At 41.3% G+C, this 25,033-nt stretch overlaps 4 protein-coding genes and 1 long non-coding RNA gene across 7 annotated transcripts, besides 1 other annotated feature; 3 read left to right on the top strand and 2 right to left on the bottom strand.

Moving 5' to 3' along the window:
- Positions 1 to 2,906: part of a mobile genetic element that runs on past the window's edge.
- Positions 2,907 to 8,147: 5,241 nt separating this feature from the next.
- lncRNA:CR9284 (long non-coding RNA:CR9284) lies at positions 8,148 to 9,084 on the bottom strand. Of its 2 annotated transcripts, none has more exons than NR_124684.1 (2): positions 8,920 to 9,084; positions 8,148 to 8,871 (listed from the first exon to the last, which is right to left on the bottom strand). It is a non-coding gene; the product is annotated as a long non-coding RNA:CR9284 (long non-coding RNA). The 2 variants fall into 2 exon arrangements; NR_124685.1 differs by having other exon boundaries at positions 8,148 to 8,864.
- A 2,497-nt stretch (positions 9,085 to 11,581) lies between these two features.
- tpr (tracheal-prostasin) lies at positions 11,582 to 13,156 on the top strand. Its single transcript, NM_137767.4, has 2 exons — positions 11,582 to 12,455; positions 12,521 to 13,156. The coding sequence occupies exons 1-2, from the start codon at positions 11,655 to 11,657 to the stop codon at positions 12,836 to 12,838; spliced, it is 1,119 nt and encodes a 372-aa protein (NP_611611.1). The 5' UTR covers positions 11,582 to 11,654; the 3' UTR covers positions 12,839 to 13,156.
- Positions 13,157 to 13,290: 134 nt separating this feature from the next.
- Positions 13,291 to 14,469, top strand: CG18735 (uncharacterized protein). The gene has a single exon (NM_144388.2). The coding sequence runs from the start codon at positions 13,320 to 13,322 to the stop codon at positions 14,412 to 14,414; it is 1,095 nt and encodes a 364-aa protein (NP_652645.1). The 5' UTR covers positions 13,291 to 13,319; the 3' UTR covers positions 14,415 to 14,469.
- Positions 14,470 to 15,544: 1,075 nt separating this feature from the next.
- Positions 15,545 to 16,091, bottom strand: CG34204 (uncharacterized protein). Of its 2 annotated transcripts, none has more exons than NM_001103931.3 (2): positions 15,821 to 16,091; positions 15,545 to 15,759 (listed from the first exon to the last, which is right to left on the bottom strand). In NM_001103931.3, exons 1-2 carry the CDS (start codon positions 15,944 to 15,946, stop codon positions 15,634 to 15,636), a joined length of 252 nt encoding a protein of 83 aa, NP_001097401.1. In that variant the 5' UTR covers positions 15,947 to 16,091; the 3' UTR covers positions 15,545 to 15,633. The 2 variants fall into 2 exon arrangements, with proteins under 2 accessions (NP_001097401.1, NP_001286698.1); NM_001299769.1 differs by having other exon boundaries at positions 15,545 to 15,752.
- A 4,814-nt stretch (positions 16,092 to 20,905) lies between these two features.
- Loxl2 (Lysyl oxidase-like 2) lies at positions 20,906 to 22,863 on the top strand. The gene is made up of 4 exons (NM_079082.4): positions 20,906 to 21,148; positions 21,249 to 22,194; positions 22,269 to 22,426; positions 22,482 to 22,863. The coding sequence occupies exons 1-4, from the start codon at positions 20,935 to 20,937 to the stop codon at positions 22,697 to 22,699; spliced, it is 1,536 nt and encodes a 511-aa protein (NP_523806.2). The 5' UTR covers positions 20,906 to 20,934; the 3' UTR covers positions 22,700 to 22,863.
- The last annotated feature ends 2,170 nt before the right edge of the window (positions 22,864 to 25,033 follow it).

Here is a 25,033-nt window from a genome sequence, read left to right as displayed (position 1 = left end):
TTTGAGAGCCACTATCAATCAATGCTCTTAATTGTTCAAAGCCTCCATACCTCGACTTTACTTGAATCAAGGCCGTGGCCAACAAGGCTTGACCTGTTGTTCTACACGTATTCACTTTTTCTGGATTATGACCTGCAAAGTGAAGTAACGTGTGGTGAGGTTTACGACAAGTCGAACAAAGCTGCTCGCTTATACATTTTTTACCAAACGGATGCCTCAGACATCTTAGGCAAATCCCATTTTTTCTTACCCAGTCAGACCGTTCTGCTGGATTCATTATTTTAAATTTATGGCATTGAATTAAATAATGCCCTGGTAGTTTGCAATATGCACAATTGTCACTATAATTTTTATTCTTGTTATTATTAATCATTTTCTTTACAGGTTTTACTTCCTGTGAGAATGATGATATAGAATTGAGCCTTTGCTCTAAAAAGTCCATGACATCAGAAAGTGCCTGTATTTCTTTTGTCTTTTTAACATGGCTTTCATATAAATTGAGTGATTCTTTATTGAATTTCCGAAGAATTATGTGAGCGAAAATTGCATCCACATCTTCTGGTAATTGTGCCTTTAATTTTATAATATAAATTGACTCGTTAATCGTGTCAATAAATGTCTTTATTTGCTTATTGGATTCTAAATTTAAATTTGGCATATCCATAAGCCTATTCATATGATCTGAGAATATGTTTCTTTTATTCTCATATCGCTTGGTCAAAAACTCCCAAGTGGCTTCATAATTTTCTCCAGAGCCGAGCAGTAAATGAGTAACCACATTTCTGGCTTCTCCTTTTAATGCTGACTTTAGATAATTAAATTTGAGAGAAGGACTGAGATCCTCTCTCACATGTATGAGCTCTGTAAAGAGTTCATTAAAAAGATCCCATTCTTTGGAATCACCAAAGAAGGTGGGAATCTGTATTTTAGGCAGGGTTGGTAACTCCTCCGCCTTAACAACCGTCGACATTTCAGCTTTATTTATTGTGCCACTGAGTCGACTATTAATGGCTGTAAGAATATTTTGTTTGTCAAATTCAAGTTCGCTAATTTCTTCTTCGAATAGCGAACTCTCAAAATGACTATTCACCTGTTCAATCAGGTTATCTATTTTATGCCATAAAAATTCAATTTTATTTTTCCTTATTTTAAGGAAATCTGGACTACTGTCTATTAGTTTAGACGTATCTTCTAGATATACTCGAAATTGGCCAACATTATTACGAAATGCCTGCTCTACTTTTAAAGCGTTGTTTTGTGCTATACCCTCTTTTTCAGGGTGACCACGCATTTCAAGGTTTAATGTAGGGGGAGGGTTTGATTTAGGGACAGTGTTTGATTTAGGGAAAGTGTTTTCTACCGACTCGCCCTTAATTTTTTCATTTTTATTTTTAATTTTTTCTAACACCATCATTATTAAATCATACTGCTTCGCGTTAAAATATTCATGATCGACAACGCCGATCTTTAACAAATTGCTATGATTAGCAATGAAACATTTTTGAAGCTCATTTAATTTTAGAATTTCTACATCTGTTAATGTTGGTTTTACTTCCAACTTTCTAATTTCCAAAATAATTTCGGACTGCTTCTTAAGGAATTGAATAGTCTTTTCTGACATCATTTTGAAAATTTTTTGTAATTTCTTAATATATATAGTACGTGTATATGTATTTTATATGTATTTATATATATATGTGTGTTTGGATAAACAGAAAATTCTTGTTTTGACTTAGCTGATGTTGTTGTTGTTGCTGCTGCTGTTGCTGCTGTTGTTGCTGCTGTTGCTACTGCTGTTGCTGCTTCTGCTGCTGCTGTTGTTGCTGCTTCTGCTGCTGGTAGAGGCTCCTTTGAATTTGACTTCCTTCTCTTCTTTAAGGCTCCGTCGATGTTTAAAGATGATTTTTTTTTTTTTTTTTTTTTTTTTGGCACGTTTTATTATTTTTGTAGTCCAGTCAGATTTTTTGTTTTTTAGCCATTTATTTCGGCATTTATGCTCTTTTGGCATATACACTGCACTCTATTTATGAGCTGATTTAATGCTATTAGAGCATTTATAAGGCACTGTTTTCAGGCACTTTTTATTTAATTTATGCTCTTATGGCATATACACTGCACTCTATTTATGAGCTGATTTAATGCTATTAGAGCATTTATAAGGCACTTTTGTTATGCACTTTTTAATTTCACAATTGCTGATGTATGGCCTCAAGCACGCCTTACCACAATTTATAATGGTACACAAAGCAACCTTTAGCTATAGACTATAAGGTGCTTGTTTTAAAACATAAAAGATTCTTTTGTATCTTTTGCTTTTTATATTTATACTCTGTTCCTTACCTTTGGTAGGGGGAAACAAGAGTCACTTATTTTTGCTACCTTTAGCTGTAAGATGCTTAAAGGAGCTGGCCTTTCTCTGAGTTCCTTACCTTTGGTAGGGGGAAACTGCAGAGTCGATTAAAGGCTCGATTGACCAAATGTAAAATCCCAGATAAGAAGACTTTACTCGTTGAGTTTTTGTAAGAAACTAATTTTATTTGGAAATATCTTCGGTTTAAATAGGTGACATGAGAATCGCATCTTAAAGTAAATGGCCTACGCAGAGGCCTACGTAAATAGTCCCCGCCTTATCGAGGTCCCACGCTCGGGCACATCTGCCTATCTTGAGCGGCGAGGACCTTATCTGTGGTCTCCCACTAAGGGACTATTTTAGGAGGCGGGGAACGATCTCAAGTGACTGACTCATGTAGTGTGCACTTAAATTACATGTTTTTGAGCAATGCACCCATGTCGCCTTAGATAACAAAATCCTAAATATAATTTATCGCTCTCGATTCATTTACATAAGATATGAACGGAGCCCAAAATTGTAAGTCTTTAAATATATTCGTGTTCATGTGTGAACACTGGCCGAATTTGATAGTACTGTACATTAAATACCCTGTAATACCAATGTGTAAATGAATTATTCTATGTATTCATAAAATTAAAAGCAAAATTCAAATACAATAACATGTGCTTTAAAATAATTGAACTTTATATGCTTATGGTAATATACATACGTGTTGAACAGTCGCAGTTTTTGTTGCAACAATTCGGATACTGATATCCCCAAAAAACCTTCGGTTACCCTATGAAAAAAAAATATAGAAAAATGTTTAAAATATACACAAATAAATTAAGCAATCACATGCAATAAAAACGGACTGAACGCAATGCGGAGTGGAATTTTTGTGTGGCGCCGACCAGGGTTGCCAGGCGCCATAGCGACGAGGCCAACAACCCTGAGCATCATCGTTTTCCATTAAATCCGTTCTTTTTCTCCGCTTTTTTTTGGCGAGAGTTAGATAAATGTAAATAGGAAATGGAATGCATGACTTGCGCTAAAGAAAATGTCTACATTTTTTGCACATCCTTTTTTTTTTTGGTCTGTTGACCCGGTCAATGGTTCAAATGTATAAGTTAAACCAAAAAATTGACTAGGGATGAGGTGTTAAAAATTGTGTTAGTTGGACACGCGGTCCGAGGAAGTCATTTCCTGCCATTTTGAAATGGAGCCAATGCGTACTGTCACGTAAATGCTGCCAGCTTGAGAGAATGTATTATCCTCTAGTCTTTCTCTCTCTCTAATAAATGGTATTACACCTGAGCACAAGGACATGTAATGCATTTGGATGGCCGCTTAATTAACCGGCACGTTCTCCTGACCCCCAACTGGTGTCAGCTGCTGCAAATATTTGGCATGTGGCGCCAACGCTGCATTCCACTTAATTAGCATTTCCCATGTATAAATACCCATTTTTACACAGAGAAGAAATGCATAGAGTTGGGCAATAGTAAAGTGAGGAAAATAATATAACCACTATACATATTTCTTTCAGCGCACTTATAATTTAATGAAATGCAAAACACGCGCTACTTTCAGTTTAGTTCAACCGTTTAGTGCCTAATTTATGTTGGCAAATGATAAAGTAAATGGCAAGCGATTACATGGGGGTCACATGTTTGGATTCAGTCGGAACGATAATGGCCCAGTGCGGGGACTCGAAGTGACTTCAACTATGCACTAAGTATGTATTTTTTGCTAAGGCGACGATTTATTGAACCTGCCGACTTATCAGCGACAACAGAACGGAGCCAAATGGAGCAACCCTCGCACTGAGTCAGTTGGTCAAGGCAACCACCCCCAAAACACAGATCCTGCAGGAAGTGAAGCGCAAACGATGCTGACACTGACACCACAGATACAGATACAAATACAGATACTGATGGCGGGAACTAAAACTAAGGGGGCGGATGGATAGATTCTGGAAGGAGTTCTGTTGACTGGTGCCAATTTTCCGTTGATTACAACACTCGACTGTCTTTGACCCCGCACCTTGGGTCAACTACTCCCCCCACTTTCAATCGCTTGACAAGGGTCAAGTGAAAGTTTCAACGGGCAACTAAGGCTAAACTGTTTGCCACCCTTTTTGGCCACTCTCTGTCCACTGCTCCAGTTTATTTGTTTTGAACTTTAATTTGTTTAGCTGTCGCCAAAGGCAGAGGAAGGTGTAAATACACCAGAAAGGAAATTGTTCCAAGTGGGTTACACAAGCAGACCTGATTTATTTAGACCGAAACCGAATGGAAAAGACCTGAACTAAAGGAAATCAAACTATCTGTCCGTGACATTTTCAGATATTAAATGGGAAAGATAAGAGAACAGGGATTAGGTATTCCTTTTGAAAACCATAGCAATTTCATGTATTTCATTATATGCAGTTCATAAACCTGAATCCATCAGCAATTCATACATCCAAATTTAATCGTTGCAACTACCATAAGCTTGGCTCAACTTTACCAAGAGATACTGAGAGATATATCATATCTTGGCAAAAATGTTCCACAAAACCCAAAGCTCTGCACTAAATCTTCCACACGCAGCAGTTTCGCAGAGCGGGGAGCCTGTGGAAATGGAGACAGACAACTACTGCCCCATCAGGTTTTTGGCATCGCTGCCAAAATCATACATCAATTTGGGGACATTCATCAGTGCCAGGCCACAAATGTGACATGGACCAGAGGCAGAGGTTTGCGTTTGCGTTTGCATTTGCCACGCGAAATATTTCGGCACATCGAAAGCCAGACGGGAAAGATGGAAAATGGCAAGGAGGCCCTCATAGAGGTACATACATCGCTGCAACATTGTCAAAACAATTAATCATTGATGAAGAAAATGCGCATGGAACCAGCAAATGGCCGCTTGACTGCCTTATTTGTATCGAAATGTCAGATCGCAGACACCGGAGGACAGAAATGTCATGGCCGAGTCTGGCTTGCATCGTGAATTATGTAGGGGACAAGACCACAAATTAGACAAATTTTCGCATGATTATTTCAACCAGTTGTTGGACAAGTAAATTAATTTTCATTCGTTCAACGCCTTCGGGAAATTTCTGAGCTGCATAATGCAAATATCGTAGATGTTTCAGATGGAAATCCAATTAAATGCCGCATTGAATAGAATCGATAATTAACCAGGCTTCATAACCATAATTTCTACTTAATGATTTTCCCCAATTAATTACTAACTAGGCAATTTTGCGAATTATGCTTCAGTAGGGTGTAGTTCACAATTTACTTTTTTGTTTTATTAACTCCCCTCCCATCATCAAATAAAATATGAAAAATCATTGTTTTATTGTACTTAACCCATTGAATTTTCTGCGGTTGGCAAGGAAACGCTTCAATTAACCTGTGGTTGCGGCGCAGAGAAATTTATGAATTATTTAAAACATCCGTGAAGGAATATCAAGCTGAAAATAATATTGATCGCAATTTATGACCACAAACTGTGTCAGTTTTTATTAAAAATTTAACACCACCATTCTCTTTTAATTTACTAATTTTTCTTGGGTACTGTATTTTACCTCTAACGTGTTGCCTGCTATATTCATGTAACTTATGTAAAGTGTATTATATGTGTCATACTTTTTTAGTCATTCAGGATCTTTTGGTCCCTTGACTCCACTTGCGGCAATTAAATGAAGCGCGGATTAATTAATTGCGGTTTGCAACTTTATTCTTTTCGGCTTGTTTATTTATAACGTTTGCCTTAATATATGCATATGAAATATATGTGCACAAAGCTTAAATTAAAGAATTGATTGATTAAAAAGTAATAGTTCAGCGTTGTTTCAGATTTAACTGAAAGCTTTTAGAATGAAGCCAACTCATAAGAACAAAAAAACAGGTTTGGGTTCCAATTGATGCGCAGTATTTATACATAGATTATTGGCCATTTTGGGTCGTTTTATTATTCAATTTTTACGTCATTTAAATATGTCAACAAACCAGATTTTATAGCACCAATTTATTTATTTCTTTTCTCCCCCGTTTCATGTAATAACGGATCAGATTTGATGGCTTGTTTACGACTACATTCCCATAGAATTAATGAATCGTTATGGGAGCATAAAATATGCAATCGATTGAAACGAGTTCAACTTCCCGATCCCAAGCCAAAAAATCTGAATCACCTGTCGCCAGCATACAAATTGTATTTGTTTGTTTCTATCTCAAGTTTGGGAACGGGAACGCTGATCATCCGCGAGTTACAAGAGCATTAAAAAATTCCATTTAATGTTCCCATACCCATTTCCATTTTGAAGTGCTCGTACCTCGTTGAGTTTTTATGTTTGCTCTTCATGATGGTCAAACAAGCACTCAAATTGGTTAAGCATGTAACGCCTTTGGTGACCATCTTGGCCAAAAAGAATAGTCTTGGCTAATTGGTTTTGTAGTGAGTGTATTGCTTTATTATGAAAATGTAATATAATAAATGGCATATTTTTAAGGAGCTTTCTTGAAACTATTTCTCATTTATTTATTACTTATAGCTGCCTGCATGTGTGTGAGCTGTCTGGAATCGCATTACCCTGTAATTAATCCATTATGAAGCCTTGCGTGAGTAGGATCCATTGCATGCCATTCGAGAGTCGCATGCAAATTATTGCAAGTATGTTGAGCATGCCCAAAAAATCATTACACATTTTTAAGCTGTTTTTTGTTCATTGCATTTTTGTATGAGTCTCTTTCAACAAGTACAGGTCATAATCGCTGTTTGTGCAAAAAATGCAATCGCGTGCTACGGTTGCAGCCTGAAACTTGAAACTCCGTCTGTTGCATGCACCTTAAAAAAGTTTTCCTTGCGTGAGCTTTGATGCGATTCTGCTGATTTCCCAGCCAAGGTGTGGAAACTCTTGATCAGATATTCGTGTCTACTTTCGTGGCCTTCTCTTTCGAAACCAACACCGCCACAGACCAAAAAAAAAAATAAGCTCGGTTTCATTTTCCTTTCGCGAATCCTTTGGGTTGACCGGCAAATGAGAGGTAGCTGTCTGAATGGCCGCAATGAAAAGCGAGTGTGGCGCGCAAATGGAATAACTAATTAAATTTTCAACTGCAAATGAACAGGAGATCCAGGAGCATTCCAGGATAGTTGAGTTGAGTTGAGTTCAGCTGAGTTGAGTTGCCAGCTTCCCAGTAGCCGACTACGGGCTTAACTGCCGGCTTAATTAACTTGGCAGATAAAATTTTATGGCAGCCGGTTGCTAACGTGCATAGCAAAACATAATCTATTCGGTGTAATAGCCATTCATGGCTTGAATGGTTGAGTGGCTGAATGGTCGTCGTTGCCCTAATGGTTGTCTATGCAAATATGTTGCAATATCCTCTGCTATGCACCCCCAACATTCAGAATATTTTGTTATGGCAGTAGCTGCTTCAGGTTCTCAAAATTTTCCAGTTCCTGGATGTTTTCAAATGTTGTTGCCACACCTTGTGCCACGGCAAGCGAAGCATAAATCAAAAGTGAAATTTTTTACACGCACCAAACTGTCTGTGAAAAATTTTCCATTTACATGTGCGCTCGATGTTTTGGCGAACAACTCGGGGTCAGGTCATGTCAGACAGCCAACGACTGCCCAACAATTTTGTAATTGTTTTTTGCGGTTTGCCGCGGGAGTTGTACATCCTTAAAGCCAGTGAAATTAAGAGATCTACTTTTCTGAAATGAAATTATCGTTTGAGCAGCCTATTGTGCAGAGAAATCGCACATGTATTATTCATTTTGCTGGAAAAATCGAGAAAAAATAAGAAAATTTGACGCTTATTAAAGTCTTTAATTAATCAACGTAGATTGACGTTTTAAATAATCTATTCATTCTTGAGTTTGGGAACAGCCGTCCTAATAACAGTCAAATATGGGGTATCCAAGTTAATCCTAGAAACCTATCCTATATATTTCGAATCCTAGTCAATCGTTATCCATATTTGGGGTATCCAAGCTTTGGGGTATCCAAGCTTTGGGGTATCCAAGGGTAGGGTATCCAAGGGTAGGGTATCCAAGTGTATGGTATCCAAGTGTAGGGCATCCAAGTGAAGGGTATCCAACTATAGGGTACCAAATTATAGGGTACCAAGGTATAGGGTACCAAAGTATAGGTTACCCAGTGTAGGATATCCCAGTGTTGGGTATCCCAGCATATGAGAGCTATTATAATCTGAATCCAATAATAGCTCCCAAAAATGTGTTCATCGAAAAGTTAATTTTTGCAGTGGCCAGGATTAGCGAGTTTTAGAGCAACGCGATTTCCTAACCACCGTGGTGATCCAAAAATACACGGATAGCCTTATGTCCTCTGCTCGTTTCTCTGACGCCTCCTCTGGCAGTGGAAACAACCGCAGTTGCGGCCAGATGACAAGGACTTACGCCGTCCACCGCACCACTACCATTGGAGGACATCGTTTTTGGGGCGTCTTTGGTATTCCTCGATGATGCACTGATCTCGTTCGAATTCATGGTGAAACATGGCAGCGACCTGCAAACTAGAATAAGCATTCAAGTTCCTAACTTCCAGGCGTATTTCAACTTACTTGTCCAACAAAAACTTAAAGCACAAAATTTCGAACGGTTACAAGCTCACAAACTCACACCGAAAAACAAAAAAGCCGGAAAACAAAACTATCCCATTTAGGTCTGGTGCTCGGAATAAGTCAAGGTGTAATGAGGCTTGTGGGTTCAGGCCTTTGACGACTGCTAAAATATATTCCAAAGCCTACTGGGATTCACAAAAACTGAATTTAAGATATATTCCTAAGTAGCTACCATTTTATAGTGATTATGTGTGGTATACTTCTGCACAAGTTACTTGCCACCTTTTGATTAATTTTCTCACCATAATCACTCCTTATAACGATATACCCCAAGCATCGGAATGGCAATCTGGCTTCATAATCGATTCATATACCACCAATTTATCACATGCCACCCATCCTTGGTGACTTTTTTGCCATGTACCTGCCGGCTGTAATTGGCCGAGCATGAGCTTGGTCTTGTTTAATGAGCGCTTAGTAGTTGGCAACATCTAATGTGCATATTACAATGCCAATTAACATATTTTGCCATCGTGTCCGCCAGTGCCAATCTGCCAGAGCCAGGTCTTTGGTGGAGGGACAGGCTTTCCCGGCAATCAGTCCCAGAGTCACTCTGTTGGTGGTCACGTTTACCGGAGAGTGGGCCTTGCATAATTGCGTCGCCAAGTGCAGGTCCCTTCCTCGGGATCGTAAATAACCCCACTCCCATTTAACATATAGATGTGCTCACACATGCAACTTGTTCGGCCGTTTTTTTCCCCCCGTATTTTTCATTCGGTTTTGTCTAGCCGGGGCATTATGCAAATGGCACTTTGTTTTAACTGCGTGCACTGCGGTTGGGCAATGCAACCGACTATGCCTTTGATGGCTGCCCACCAGTGATGCTAACGATCTATTAAAATAAAAGTGAAAAATCACCAGGAATTCAATTAAAACCACGCGCTAAATTGGCATATTTCATCAAGTTCAGCATACCATAGCGAATTTTCCAAACAATGGTGAATATCGTTATTATGTTGCCGTCATTATATTATGTTACCATTATTTGCCTTTATAACATTTTGTGATATATACTCTTAAGTACCCAAACTGAGATACTAATTTTATTTCCGAAAAGTTGAGATTTGCATCTCTAGTGCGCAGTGTCCGCTGAACTGACATTAGTTCGTCATCATCATCATCCACAAGCCCATGCCCCAACCATCCATTCGCAACTGCAACTCCATGTAGCTCCACTCGAACTGCATCTGCCTCCAACATTACGCGGACAATTAATATGCCAAGTGTTATGTGTGCGCATACTAATGACTGCTCCAACCGGCGACTCCTCGGGGAGACCTCCTCCGATTCCGCCCCTCCTTTCAGGGCAGACCCTCCTCGACCATCCATCCATCAATGGCCGGTCATCCAAGTGGCGCAGGCGCAACGGCGCCGCCTCCATAGCCCTACAAGTTGCTTTTAATGATCCAGTGGAATGGGGCTACTTAAGCCCATGACCAATATGACTCACGACTGGAGTGGACACGTGCGGATGCCACAAGTCGGCTGCATCGTTAATCTCTGCTGGGAGGAAAGTCCAGCCTGACGGTTTCATGTCTTGTGGGAGTTTATTTTTGCTTTTATGACGATTGCTCTTCTCCTTGGGAAGCTAAAAGGGTAATTAATGTTGGAACTCAACTCAACAGGGTTTGCTAAAGGAAAATGTAATTTTTTAAATCTAACAAAGAAAACAATATATTTAAACTACTGAATAAGACTTGAATCCATTTGGAATTCCTCTACGTAAGATCACAGTTCTTAACCCACATATCTGCCTGTTTTTAAAACGCCCCAAGCCCCATGAGTCGGCCAAATTGGCAAAGCCAACCACGTAAACGATGTAAATGTAAACAGTGCCACAAATTTATTGTTGTCAGTGGCATTGTTGCTGTTTTTTTTTTTTTTTTTATTGTCAGCTGTTATAGCTGTCGACACACAAACACTGTACCAGCCGACCCACAAAATCGCCGAGAAGTAGCCCCAATAATATAAATCAAAAGAAAGTAAAATTACGATGCGTCGCCGAGCAATCGATTGGACGGAAAAGAAGCAAAAAAAAAAATTCATTTCAATAAGTTTGAAGCGAGAAAAAAACTTTCGCTACTTCAGTGGCGCAAATTACAACAAAAGCCCACTTTAGTGGATGAGTGGCTTCGATTCTGTTGAGTTTTACTTGCCAGCCAACCGAGTGAAGTATCATGGTCAAGCGGTGGATAGTGTGGATGCCCTGAGGCACCCACGCATGCGCAGAATACAAATGCAAATTTAAGGGGAGTGCGAGAATGCACCGCGAGAAATTCTCACCAAGTTTGGAAAGTATATATTTTTTTATAAAATAACTGAAAAATGTACATACAAGTGTACAGCCAATACCATTGATATATGTTTAATAATACTGTACATTATTACGCTAGATATTGGTATCGCTCTCATAAGAATCTCTTTTATATTCTTTAGTCGTTTATAATATCTAGAACGCTTCAATATTGGCTAAAATAAATTTATAGAGTATACCTATGTTTCTCTCTGTGCGGATTGGATTGGCAAAGTGGACGTGCCACCGGCCAGAACCACTTTTTTTTGGGTGAAATGCCGCTTTCAAATGCTGGCCAAGCGGCTGGGCGATCAGTTCGCCGAGAGCCACGCGAGTGAATCGGTGGTGTCGCTGTGGAGAAAGCCGGAAAAAGTCTAGAGAAATGAATCGAGCCTGGTTGTGTCTGCTGATCTGCCTGGCCTTAAGCTGCGGTCCAAGCCAATCAGCCAGCCAGGATCGTGCAACGAACCAAACGGCAGCGAGTCCGCTGCTGAAACAATCTCAGAACACATTTATCCAATGGGTTCTCTCACTTTTGCCCCAACGTCCCGGCAGTTCGGATTCGGAAAATGCCACTCTGGCCACCTTGAGCAGCAGCTCTATGATGCCGGACGCGGCATCTACCACATCAACCACCACACCAGCCCCGTCTTCCAGCACCACTACAACGAGAAGGGCAACCACTCCGGCCCCACCCACTTTGAATCCGCCAAGGAATTGCAGCGACTGTGTCTGCGGAATAGCCAATATACAGAAGAGAATAGTCGGTGGTCAGGAAACGGAGGTTCATCAGTATCCCTGGGTGGCTATGTTGCTATATGGCGGAAGGTTCTATTGCGCCGCCTCCTTGCTCAACGATCAATTCCTGTTGACCGCATCGCATTGCGTCTATGGCTTTCGAAAGGAAAGAATATCGGTGAGATTACTCGAACATGACCGCAAGATGTCGCACATGCAAAAGATCGACCGCAAGGTGGCCGAGGTGATCACGCATCCCAAGTATAATGCCCGGAACTATGACAACGATATAGCCATCATCAAGTTGGATGAGCCGGTGGAGTTCAACGAGGTGCTCCATCCCGTTTGTATGCCAACGCCGGGCAGAAGTTTCAAGGGCGAGAATGGCATTGTCACTGGCTGGGGAGCGCTCAAAGTTGGTGGACCCACTTCCGATACTCTTCAGGTTAGCCAATTTAAGATTGGAGTATAAAATGCAATATAAATATATCTGAATATTATTTTCTGCAGGAGGTTCAAGTGCCAATTCTATCGCAGGACGAATGTCGCAAGAGTCGCTATGGCAACAAGATCACGGATAACATGCTGTGTGGCGGATACGACGAGGGTGGCAAGGACTCGTGCCAGGGCGACAGTGGAGGTCCTTTGCACATCGTGGCCAGCGGAACGCGAGAGCATCAGATCGCCGGCGTTGTCTCGTGGGGCGAGGGCTGTGCCAAGGCCGGTTATCCTGGCGTCTATGCCAGAGTGAATCGCTACGGAACCTGGATCAAGAACCTCACCAAACAGGCTTGCCTCTGCCAGCAGGAGACCAAGAAGATCAAGTAGCGAACATCTGGCTATTTCTGTATCTATTAATAGTTCAATACTCTTGCTTGGCTGGCAATGTTTAATATTATATCAGAATTTGTATCTTCCATCCAATGTGAAAGACAAGTTTTCATTACAAAAAGCTTGTTATTTCCAAAATCACTAATCTCATATGCCAAGAAACGAACTATTTTCGCCGAAAATAACTATGCAATTTCTTGGGATATATGCTCCAAAACTTTTTGCCACCCTTGCAAGAGTAAGTCAACTTCGGCTTCGTCGAAGATCCCATTTTCAAGCTGTTTTATATTTATTGATTAAAAGAAAAGTTTCCATAAAGTGCGCTAACCTTTCTCGGGAGCCGGTTTCCTTTGGTGATTCTGGTCTAGCCAGTTCTTTGGCTTGGCTAGCACTTCTGGTTCTCATCAGTCTTCTTGCTGGATGTGGCCAGGATCCATTTGGTTAGTTGCCAATTGCCAGTTGGCCAGGTTAGTACACCATGTGTAATTTTCATCTTCTGCTGATTCTTGCCACAGCACTGGGCGATTTGGCTTGTGCCACGCCCTCTCTGCGTTCCGCCTCCGATCCTGAGAAGATCTTAAACAATCTAGCTCAACTAAGGCAGAGTAGCTTTCTGGACTGGATTCAATCGATCCTGGGACCCGAGGTGCCAGCCGAATGGAGCTCTCCGGCCAAAAGGGAGTGCGCAGAGTGCTCCTGTGGTAATATCAATACTCGTCATCGCATCGTCGGAGGTCAGGAGACGGAGGTCCATGAGTATCCCTGGATGATAATGCTCATGTGGTTCGGTAATTTCTATTGCGGCGCTTCTTTGGTTAACGATCAGTATGCCTTAACCGCTGCCCATTGTGTAAATGGCTTCTACCATCGTTTGATCACGGTCCGATTGCTGGAGCATAATCGTCAGGATAGCCACGTCAAGATCGTGGATCGCCGGGTTTCCAGGGTGCTCATCCACCCGAAGTACAGCACCAGGAACTTTGACAGTGACATTGCTTTGATTCGTTTCAATGAACCAGTTCGTCTTGGCATCGATATGCATCCAGTATGCATGCCCACTCCGAGCGAAAATTATGCGGGTCAAACTGCCGTGGTCACCGGATGGGGAGCTCTGAGTGAGGGCGGACCAATTTCTGATACCCTCCAGGAGGTGGAAGTGCCCATCCTCAGCCAAGAAGAGTGCCGCAATAGCAACTACGGCGAGTCCAAGATTACCGACAACATGATCTGTGCCGGCTACGTGGAGCAAGGTGGCAAGGACTCCTGCCAAGGAGACAGCGGTGGACCCATGCATGTACTGGGTTCCGGCGACGCTTACCAGCTGGCAGGAATCGTGTCCTGGGGCGAAGGATGTGCCAAGCCGAATGCCCCGGGCGTTTATACACGAGTGGGCAGCTTCAATGATTGGATTGCGGAGAACACCAGGGATGCCTGCTCCTGTGCCCAACCAGAAGCTGCTGGGGAACCAGCTTCCCCTATGGAAACCACCGAGCAGGGAGACCAAGAGAACACCACTGCAAATGGAGCAGCAGAAGCAGATCCCGAGGTGGAGGAGGCCAATAAGTTGATTTGAAATTGATTTATTTCTTCGTCAAATTTTTTGTATTGCAAATAAAGGCCACTCAACTAAATGCTCTTGCTTTTTAATTAAAAAAAAAGGTAAATTAAGTTAGTTATTCAAGCTCTATGATGCAAACTATAAGGCCATAGATAGGCCAACTGATATTCCCCGCTGGCATCACCTCTTGGTGAAGGATAATGAATGATCTGTGCCCAGCGATCACCACTTACATGCCGATTTCTCTGAGGTGTTTTACTGCTTATTGTTCCAGTTTTCATCTTGTTAGCTCCTCCACTCGCTCTGCCTGTAATCCGCTTGTTTTCAAGTCTACCCTTGGGGCACACGGCAATTTTTGCCACACGAAATTGCCACTAAATCAAAAAATGCTCATGCAAACAGCTACAACCGCAGACACCTACGCTCGATTTCAGACGTCTCTCTGGATGGGGGATGGTGGCTTGTGGGCCGCTGTGCGTGCCGATCCCATTGGGATTGGACCATAGGACCCAAGCCCAGCCCAGACTAAAGTCAGAACATTGATAAATAACTAAATAATAGAATAAGCAGCTGCAAAAAGGTGCTAAAACTTTAAAGACGGCTGAAAGTGAAAAAACAATAAAGCGAAGTGTTGCATACCCTCTAGTAAGTTATACTAAACTATTAAAAGTTGAACACAAATTTTTTATTAAATTATTATATTTTGCCAAAATCATATTAATATCATATATAGAGCTGATGTAAGGCAGGAGATGAATCTATAAAACGCAAGATCGTTTAAACTGTCAACAAAGTTGAAGGACTCTTTTTGGAAGTTCATAAAAAGGCACCAAAAATTATGTACATCCTCGAGCGAAGTTTAAATTTGTGCGGGCAAATTGGCTTTTGTGGTAAAAATATTTATTTTTCTCGTGCTGCGCCCCATTCCCCAATTCCTTTTTTCGCCAGGCGCAAATTTGCTGCAATTGAGCTGAGTTCTGCTTTATTTTATTTTTGGTCTTTTGCACTTTCGTTTTGGCCAGCCGCAGGTTAGAAAAGTTTATTGGGGCGTAAAATTGTTTGATTGAATATTAGTGAGCGGTGCCGCTTTTGAGTTTGCCAAAAAGCGAAAAAAAACCAAAAAAACTGACGGACAGTAATGGCATAATAAAACGTGCGGCGAGCAATATATTAGTATATGAGACATAACATTGATCAGAAAAAGTTTGATATATATATAGTAAGATATAGATCATCAGGCGATTCCAGCCACATGCAGGGCATTTCCCACCGCATTTGTGAGACTCAAAACGCAGAGCAGCGAGGACACCAGTATTTTCTCGGTTACAACTAGCACCATATTGGCAATATTCGCTGCGGGCTTAATGCAATTACAATGTGAAAAGTATGAAGTATAAAAACGTTGAACTATCATAACTTACCTCGAGAAATGTTATTGTCATACTGAGTGTCTTTTGGGCCAAAATCACGCTGAGACCAATGCATGTAATTAGACCCATAATGGTGATCAGGGTCAAGACCTCTACTAGACGTACAGCCACCGGCATTTTACCGATGGAGCGCTACTGTAATTAGTCGCAGAGAAAATGGGTTTAAACGGGATTTTCAGATTTGGAGTTACTAGTTTTGAAGCTATTTTGGAACGTGGGCCAAAAAATAAACATAATGATTGAATTTTCAAAGTATAATCAGCTTTGCTCCATATTTTCCATTTCATTTGTAAGCAGTAAACAAAAATTAGCACAATTAAAAACATTCCCTATTTTGATCCATTTAGATATGTCTTTGTTGCCGCCGCACAAATTATAGTTTTTCAATCACTTTTTTTTCTTTCGTACGCGACATTTTCCAATTACGCTATGCAAATGCAATTTGTCTGGACTGCGTGCAATTTAGGTTCTCACATAAAGCCCTGCCACGCCCCATTTTTATTGGAGTACGGACGCCCAGTGATGGGCACTATTTTGTCTGGGCTGGCATAGATTGCTTTGAATTATGGCACTAAATGGCTAGACATGTTACATAATTCATTTAGCCGGCACGGGGACAAATTCCATGATATGAAACATGTGTCTCGCTACATTTTTCACCCAGCGCTTCTCCGGCGAACAATGGAGCTGTGGATTTATTATTTATTATTTCAGTAGTGTATTTTGCGATATGGACAAATTCAATTAGCGGCAACTGGGACAAAAAATTAATTGATTTCCATGCGCACATTTTAAACTCAATTCTATTGACTCTCTCTCGGCGTAAGTTGGCTTTTATTATATGAAAATATTTTTAGTTGCTCGTTGCTGCAGCCTTACAAGAATACAACAATTTCAGAATCCAAAAATAAATATTTACACACGTTGTCTGGGCAGACAGACAGCAGCAAAAAGCGAAATAAGCGACATTTTGTCGCAAATCCTTGGCAAAAAAAGACACCGCCTTGGGGTGAACATTTGAAAAAAGGACAGGCAGAGCCGAAATTAAAATGAAATAAAGTAAAATAAAATAAAGCTTCTTTGCCGAGTGGGACGTTATAGGATTTATGACTAACCATTCATGCCATCATATTGCATTTACATTTTATTGTGATGTCAGAAGTCAAACAAAACTGCCATTGGAGTGAGCTGTAAAAATATGTGAGCAAGTTGCTGAAATTTCTTTAAAAAATTTGCTTGAATATAAAACAAGTAAAACAATTTCAAGACCGGAAGGGCCACCTGTTAGTCGAATACAATATATCAGAAACACATTCGCTGTGATATTGAGTGCATGCCATCGAAGCCATTCAATGGAAATAAAATGTCGTCAGCTTGCCAGGAAGTTCCATCGAATTTGAACGCTTCAATAAATCATTTTTACATTGCCAAAGAAGTTTTAAAATTATTCGTGCAAAGTTTAAAACGCCGCTGGTCAAGGCAAATACCAACTTTAAGCTAGCTTTGAAACACATGTTTATAAATATGCAGTACCACTCTCGTTTTAGGTTTCCAAACGCCACTGAAATAATTTCTAATTCAGCTAACGAAAATTGTTCGCAAAGCTCATTATGATTCCCAACGAGAACCGAACAGCAATTTTCCCAATGTCCTTCGACTTCAATTCTACCAGCTGCCTTTTCTATTTCGCCCATCCATCGTGTCTGGGCCAATGTAAGTCTTTGTATCTGTATCTGTCTCTGTTGTTTTTATTCCTTTGATTTCATTATTATTTTTATTGCTACGGACTTTTTGTGTCCAACTGACTGAGTTTCGAGCCAAGTAAAAGGCGCATTTTAATTTTATTATTTCTGTTCGGTTTCATTCTGTGCTCGTAGCCCACCAAAAAAAAAAAAGAATCTATGGCATTCCCATAAAAAAGGGTATTTCAGCCAGGGCATTCAGTGATTGTGAACTTTTTTCTATGTTTTGTTTTCATTTATTTGTATTTTTTTGTATTTTTTCTGCGTTTTTGGCACATTTTCAAGGCAGCCATATAGACACACGCCCCACTTGCCACATTTTTTATAGAATTTCTGTTTTTGTTTCCATTTTATTGCTGCCCTCTTTGCATTCCACGCCTTCTTATTAAGAATTAAAAATCTTTTTTTTTTTTTGCCATAAGCTAGCTACAAATTTGGCATTTTATATTTTTTACGATTTCTTTTCGCCGGTCTGGGGTCGAAGGGTGGGGCACTTGAGGTCTTCCCGCTCATGAATCATGGTTATGCCGGCTATAATTTAGTTTTAATAGCATTTTCGGTGACATTTATGCTGTCAGCGCGTCATCCAATTTTATTAATGTCCAAATGAGCCACGCTATGTGTGATACGACTGTATGATATCATTATGAAAAGATTTAATGTCTTTGCTGCAAATTAAGTTATGGTTCTCAGATAGTAATTGAGAAAGAATGGGCTTTGCAAGAGCTGAAATATACTTTATATCCATAGAATATAAAGCTTAGATAGAATTTTCTATCTTCCTAAAAATCAACACACTATCATTAGTTAAATATTAACTTAAACTAGCAAATCCCTTGCTCTAACTATGTTATTACAAGTTAAGACTTTGTTACTACCACTTAGGGCCGTTGTTCTTTTTGCTCGTTTTCCCTTCTCATTTTCAATTTCCTAAGTCCGGTTTAGGAACTCCGTTTTAATGAGTCCCCCGAAGGCAGCAACTGCAGCAACAGCAACCGCGACCAGCGCGAACCTAATCATCTCCGGCTCACTTAAGTAATAAAGCAATTTACCGCCTTTCAATATCCCTTTACCATTTTTTATCTTTTTATCCATTCTGGGCCTTGTTCTCCGCCGCCTCCTACTCCTCCACATCCTCCTCCTGCTCCTCCTCATCTCTCACAGTGGAAATCATCCCCTTGGGGTGGTTAACTCCCACACAAATTATTTTCCCGCTGGTTTCCACTTTGTCGTTACTTCTTGTTCATCCGCTCCTCGACTCTCGCATTTTATTGTTGGCCAGAGGAGGCTCCTCGCAGCTCCGGACTTGTCGCCTCACGTTGCCGCACTTTTTATATCCCCGGAGGAGCCGAACTGAAGCTGGAGCCCAAGGATCAGGAGTCGGAGGTGCTGCAGATTGGTCAGACGCCTGCGGCGTTGGTGGACCCGTTTGATTTTAGTGCCCGGATTGGCAGAAGATGGCAAGTCGAATGGAGCTGGAGCAGACATTGTCCTGCTGCTGGTTCTTGTGTGTAATGATTTTATTACACGATTTTCTATCGAATTTTATTACCTTGGTGCATGACGGTGCGCCAGGATTGCGCCATGTCCTTTGCGCCCTTTTAGCCCTTGCGGCCATCCAAATGGAATTTACGCACTCATAAAATTTCGCCTCCTTTTGAATTGTGTGGGAATATTTCGAATGGCCAAGGAGCTGCTCTTTGGCCATCATAATTCAATATCATAAAACGTTTATCCAATTAATTTCTCTGGCCAATATTTATGATCGTTTCGTGCGGGCAGATCCAAGGAGATTTACATACATATAGCACTCTATGCATGTTGGACCTTATAAATGGCGCACATATTTATTATGGCATAGTTATGCGTTTGAGTTGCTTATAAAAATGTTCATTAATCAGGATGTGTGAGTGTTGAATGAATTAGGATTTTATGGAGAACATGGAAATAAAATTCTTTTACTTTATATTTTACTATTTCCTGAGCTTGCTACCTAGTTTACATTGTAGTATGCTCTTGGCTTACTTTCCTCATGGAAATGACACTATTTTATTTATAACAACGAACTGTCATTCATCCATCGAACTGATTAGACAACTACCGGTTGCTGATCTACATTGATCTTGAAAATCTATCTAGCAAATGTGTAGAGGCACGCTTCAATGGTTTTCGAGCCCCTCGCGTATCATCAATTTATTCAGCTGACCTAATCGAGTTTGATTTCCAATTACGATTATGCTGCTGGCACTTTTTTGCTAATGAACCACCACCACCCATGCGCCCCCACTACACTCAACCACAAAGAAAAAAAAAACAGTGAGTGAGCTTTTATTTTTCTTTTATTTAGTTTTTCCGTGGCAATGGTTTCAGTGTCAATGTCATGAGGGCCGTGATGTTGCATGCAATGTTTCAAATGGCTGCATGCCAAAACTAATGGGCTTCCCCACGATGACGATGATTTAGCCGGTTTGTTCACTCAAAGCCAGATACAACATACATACATGTATTCATTAAATTCCGTACAACAGATTTGTATTCATATGTGGGTCGTGTTCACTCAGAGTCGGAATTATGGCTTCGTTTTCCATATTTTCATTCCCATTTTTGGATTTGGCAATGCATTATTTTATGGCTGGGAGGAGGTGGCGGCTTCAGGGTTCAAACAAAGCTCTCATTAAATGTTTGTAATGGGTGTGAGAAATATTTTATAATGGTTTATTGTTGTGAGATAAACTAGATGGGTTAGTGCTTCCTTTTCGCATTTGTTTATACAGCAATATTTGTTTGGCCTTCGACGTGCACCGAACAAAGGTCATATTTAAATGGTAAGATACAAATGTATCTTAAAAAATTTGTGTATTTCAGATGTTTTTTGCGTTGTGATGTTCAAAGTGAAATTCTATAAGCTTTTTTTAGTCAATATTCGGACTTAATCATTTTCCTCAGTGCACCATTGGCCAATTCGCTTAGACAACGGCAATGTCAGTGTTGCCTCAAATTGAAAAACTCATTAAGTGACATGCATACGTGCGGGAAATAGATTCAGCTCCGGATTTGGCATCGCCAGTGGATATAGCCGACATCGGTGCTCTATGCTCAGTGCGATCCGCACTCTCAGCTTTGGTTTTCCAGATATTAACTCTCGGTCTGCGCCCTCGTCGGGCTGCCAATGACGTCAGATGAGCGAGCTTCTGAACCGCATCAGATATCTGAATATGTACCTAACAAGCCACCTACCTACCTACCCATCTAGCCGTCTATCTATGTATCTTTGTATCTGGCCAGTTCATAGTTAAATGATTCTGTTGCCATTCAAATATTTGCGTTGAGCTTCAGTTCTCATGCGAACGCCGCGGCGTACAAATGTGCGCAATCGAAGATCGAAAGGTCCTCAAGATGGGGCTCACTCTTGTGTGCCTGACTTTACTGGCCATTCACATGGCAGATGCGGTTGTGCAGCACAGATCCTTGGAGGATGCTCGACAGGAGCGCCAGCGATTGGTGCACAGGTACACAAAGGTCCTGAACAAGGAGGAGGGAGCCATAAGACTGGTGGGCGGAGATAATGAGTACGAAGGTAAGGATATGGGCGTAGTTTATGGTTAAGGCTATTAATATCTTTAAGAATCATCACAGAGATCTTTGCATATTTATTTCACATTTAAATATCTTTTTAGGCAACATTGAGGTCCTGCACAATGGCAAGTGGGGAGCAGTTTGCGATGACGAGTGGGATTCCACCGAAGCAGACATTGTGTGCCGACAACTGGGTTTTCCCGGCATGCGGAGGTATACGAGAAGTGGCTTCTTTGGACCCGCTCGTCGTCGCTTCTGGATGGACAACCTCTTTTGCGAGGGTCACGAGCAGGAACTAGTGGATTGCCATTTCGAGGGCTGGGGCGAGAACGATTGTGAACCAGGAGAGGCGGCTGGCGTGGTCTGTTACCCGCCGGAAAATGCACTGATCCCCATGGCAACACCCATCATCCGCGACGAGGATTTGCCCAAGTACCCGATTCATTCGCGATCACGTTTATACGTGAGACTGCGAGGCGGAAGATCGCGGATCGAGGGACGAGTGGAGGTCAGTTTGGATGGCGGTCGATGGGGCAGTGTGTGCGCCGATGGCTGGTCACTTTTGGAGGCCAATGTCGTGTGCCGACAGCTCGGCCTGGGCTATGCCAGCGAGGCCTTCCAAACCGATTTCTTTGGTGGCTTCAATGTGTCAAGACCCGTGCTGAGTGGCAGCGAATGCTATGGCAACGAAACGGAACTGGCTGACTGCCTGCATCATGATGCAAGTCAGGGTATCATCAGCTGTCATGGCAATCGGCAGCACGTGGCCGCTGTGATCTGTGACTATATCGCCCCCGATCTGGTGGTGGATTATCTGGAAATCGAACAGACGGCCCATCTGGAGGATAGACCCATGCTGCTGATGCAGTGCGCCATGGAGGAAAACTGTGTGGCCAACGAGGCGTATCAAATCCAACGGGATGATCCCCACTGGCGTTATCGATCTAGGCGATTGCTCAAGTTTACGGCAGCTGCCATCAATGCGGGCAATGCGGATTTCCGGCCATTCAAGGAGAAGAGCCAATGGGAGTGGCACATGTGCCATATGTGAGTACACAGTGAAAAATAGTGGCATACCTATAAACTATTTACACTACACCATATCATTCACAATTCTCTAGGCACTTTCACAGCATGGAGGTGTTTGCCACCTTTGATATCTTCAATTTAAGAGGAATCAAAGTGGCTCAGGGACACAAGGCATCTTTCTGTTTGGAGGACAGTAACTGCCTGCCGGGTGTTGCCAAGAAGTACAATTGCGCCAACTATGGAGATCAGGGTAAGCTTTACTTCTTAACCAAGAGTTTTTAAGATTTCAATTTAATCTCTCACAGGCATTTCCATTAACTGCTCGGATGTGTACCTGTACAATTTGGATTGCCAATGGGTGGATGTGACAGACCTGATTCCCGGCACCTATGTCCTCAAAATAGCCATTAATCCGGAGTTTAAGGTGGCCGAGATGAACTATGATAACAACGCTGCCATCTGCGATCTGATATACACTGCAAATTTTGCCAGAGTGCAAAACTGCCAGCTGGGGAGACCTTGAAGGGTGGATGGTTAGGATTAAGTGGGCGGTGGACTGGAACCAAATCAAGAAGTGCCAAATACAACGATTAACCAAAGGGGGCTTGTATATTTTCTACACCTATGTATGTCTTTAACCCTAACTCGCATGCGATATAATTAAATGTGCACATCTGAAAACTCTTGAACTGAACTTGAAAGTCGTTGGGGTGGAAACATGTCACCGACATTGAGATACCATGATTTTTGGAACCAACCAAGCATTCATCAGGTGTCGATAGCCAGAGACTTATAGAGGTGTTCAAGTGGAACTAACAGTGATATAAGCCAAAACAAGGTGGTGAAATCGAAATATTGTTGGGCTTAAAAATAGGGTATGTTGCAAATCGAAAATTTAATTATTATAAGCATGTTTTAACTAACTCATTAAGTTATTTAATGCAAAAGAAAATTCAACCATTAAAAGTTAATTTCTAAGTGGACCCTCGATACATTTTCAACTATCCTTAATGGCTATTGGTTATTGATTACACAGTTCTTGTCTAAGAAAGCTTTCACAAGCAACTAACCCCACTCATCAATTTGGTAGGATGCCGACCCAACCACCAATGACTTAACCCTTTCCGTTCTGAGTTAAAAATGTAAATACATTTTGCGTTAAACTAAGTTGCGTAAGCATAAGAAAAACAAACAACCTAAAGGACTTCTTACTAAGACTTTTCTTCAGATTGATTGATTGCGTCGGTGGCTCTTAACATAGAACATTGAGTAACCCCTAAAATTTAATTAACATAAGCGGTTTATGCGGGTCTTGGAATGGAGCAAAACAAAAAGCTTTTAATTTGTATTTCGTTTGTGGATTAACAAATCAATCAAAGTGCGAAGCAGGCAGATTTCCATCTTCGAACCCAAGAGGAATTTGTTGTCTGTTGGTTCGGAGCTGGGCAATAACTTTGTGGAACGCACTCAACTATCATCAAATCAGTCAAAGTCCGGCAAGGGGAAGCAAAAAATAAATGATAACCGGGAGAATTCAGTCAAGTGTTATAGTTCTTGGTGCGCTATCAGACACGTGCACATACGCGAACACCCCACAACATCCATCTGCCACAACACCAAACCACCCACGCTGATCGGAGACGGTTGGGTAAGGGGTGGAAGGGGGCAAGCAAGCACATAAATAATTGAAATGTTCACTCACTGACCCCGCTCTGCCACACTGAAAGAAAAAATGTCCAAAACATACATCTGCCTCATATTATAACTCATTTTACACACATTTCAATGAAGAAACTGTTAGTTGGTTTGTCTACATAATTAAAAACACATATTTACGAAATTGTAGCACCTTTTTTAGAGTGCACTCTATCTACCCATTGGCTTTCTCTAGAGACTTATACTTTTGCGAAATTGCAGCACTTCTTTTGACTGGGCGGGCGATGCCAGAGCGGATGACCCTTAGTCCCAGGCATTAAGCAATCAAACGTTTGATTTTCATTTATCGTGTAATCAAGCGTAAAAATAGCTTCGTGACCAAAGTGACTCATCATCATCATGCTGTCATTTGTGCACGTGTGTGAGTGCGAGGTCCTTTGCTCCTGCTGACCACTTATGGCTGGTGTTGATGACATTACGACCATTTGATTGCCTCACATGCATGCGACCATCCATCATCGGGGTCGAAAAATCGTTGGTCTGGCCTGAAAAGCCATTCCTGATAACAGCTCCGGCTCTAAGCCAACTCTATATGGCACATTAATTGGGATCTCAACTACGGGATTTTCGCTTCCATGTGCGAAGCAATCTCAGTGCCGGCAATTAACCCATTAGTGAACTCCCATTCTATTACCTTCTGGCTTTTAACCTTTTCCGCTTCATTGGAATATTCAAAAAGCTGTGCATCGAATTAATTGTAATTAAAAATTAAAATGATTTTAACATTTTTAATTATGCAATTTGCTTTTCATAATAATTAAAACAAATGGTACCACCATTCCAAACAAAAGCCAATAAATGCGCACACAAATGAGCCAACAAGCTAGCCCTCTCTTTCTGCCGCCATATACCCCTCTCTATCTCTATCGCATCGTCAATGTGTCGCACCAACCATGAAAATGATAACAAGCCAAATGTGCGCTGAAATTTGCCGTGGAAACGTTGGGAAATGGATGGAAATGGGGGTTGGGGATGCTATCATCAGTCTGCCACAAGGACGTACAATTCTCGTGTGTGCGGTGAAAGGCGGTTGGAAGGGTGGTTGCCTGGCGTCTAATGAGTTTATTCCCAATTAGCCGCATTTAAAATTCAAAATCTTTGCCAAAATGTCGGTGGTGCTGGCACAAACAACTGGAAAATG

This window comes from Drosophila melanogaster, chromosome 2R, assembly GCF_000001215.4.
Source record: "Drosophila melanogaster chromosome 2R".
NCBI lineage: Eukaryota > Metazoa > Arthropoda > Insecta > Diptera > Drosophilidae > Drosophila > Drosophila melanogaster.
Note: the sequence above shows the minus strand (reverse complement) of the source record. Positions and strands in the feature narration are given on the sequence as shown.

Coding starts and splice junctions, on each gene's coding strand:
- tpr (NM_137767.4), top strand. CDS start 11,655: ATGAATCGAGCCTGGTTGTGTCTGCTGATCTGCCTGGCCTTAAGCTGC. Junction 12,456..12,520: donor CCACTTCCGATACTCTTCAG/GTTAGCCAATTT, acceptor TATTTTCTGCAG/GAGGTTCAAGTGCCAATTCT.
- Loxl2 (NM_079082.4), top strand. CDS start 20,935: ATGTGCGCAATCGAAGATCGAAAGGTCCTCAAGATGGGGCTCACTCTT. Junction 21,149..21,248: donor CGGAGATAATGAGTACGAAG/GTAAGGATATGG, acceptor ATATCTTTTTAG/GCAACATTGAGGTCCTGCAC. Junction 22,427..22,481: donor CGCCAACTATGGAGATCAGG/GTAAGCTTTACT, acceptor AATCTCTCACAG/GCATTTCCATTAACTGCTCG.
- CG34204 (NM_001103931.3), bottom strand. CDS start 15,946: ATGCCGGTGGCTGTACGTCTAGTAGAGGTCTTGACCCTGATCACCATT. Junction 15,760..15,820: donor TGACAATAACATTTCTCGAG/GTAAGTTATGAT, acceptor AATTGCATTAAG/CCCGCAGCGAATATTGCCAA.
- CG18735 (NM_144388.2), top strand. CDS start 13,320: ATGTGTAATTTTCATCTTCTGCTGATTCTTGCCACAGCACTGGGCGAT.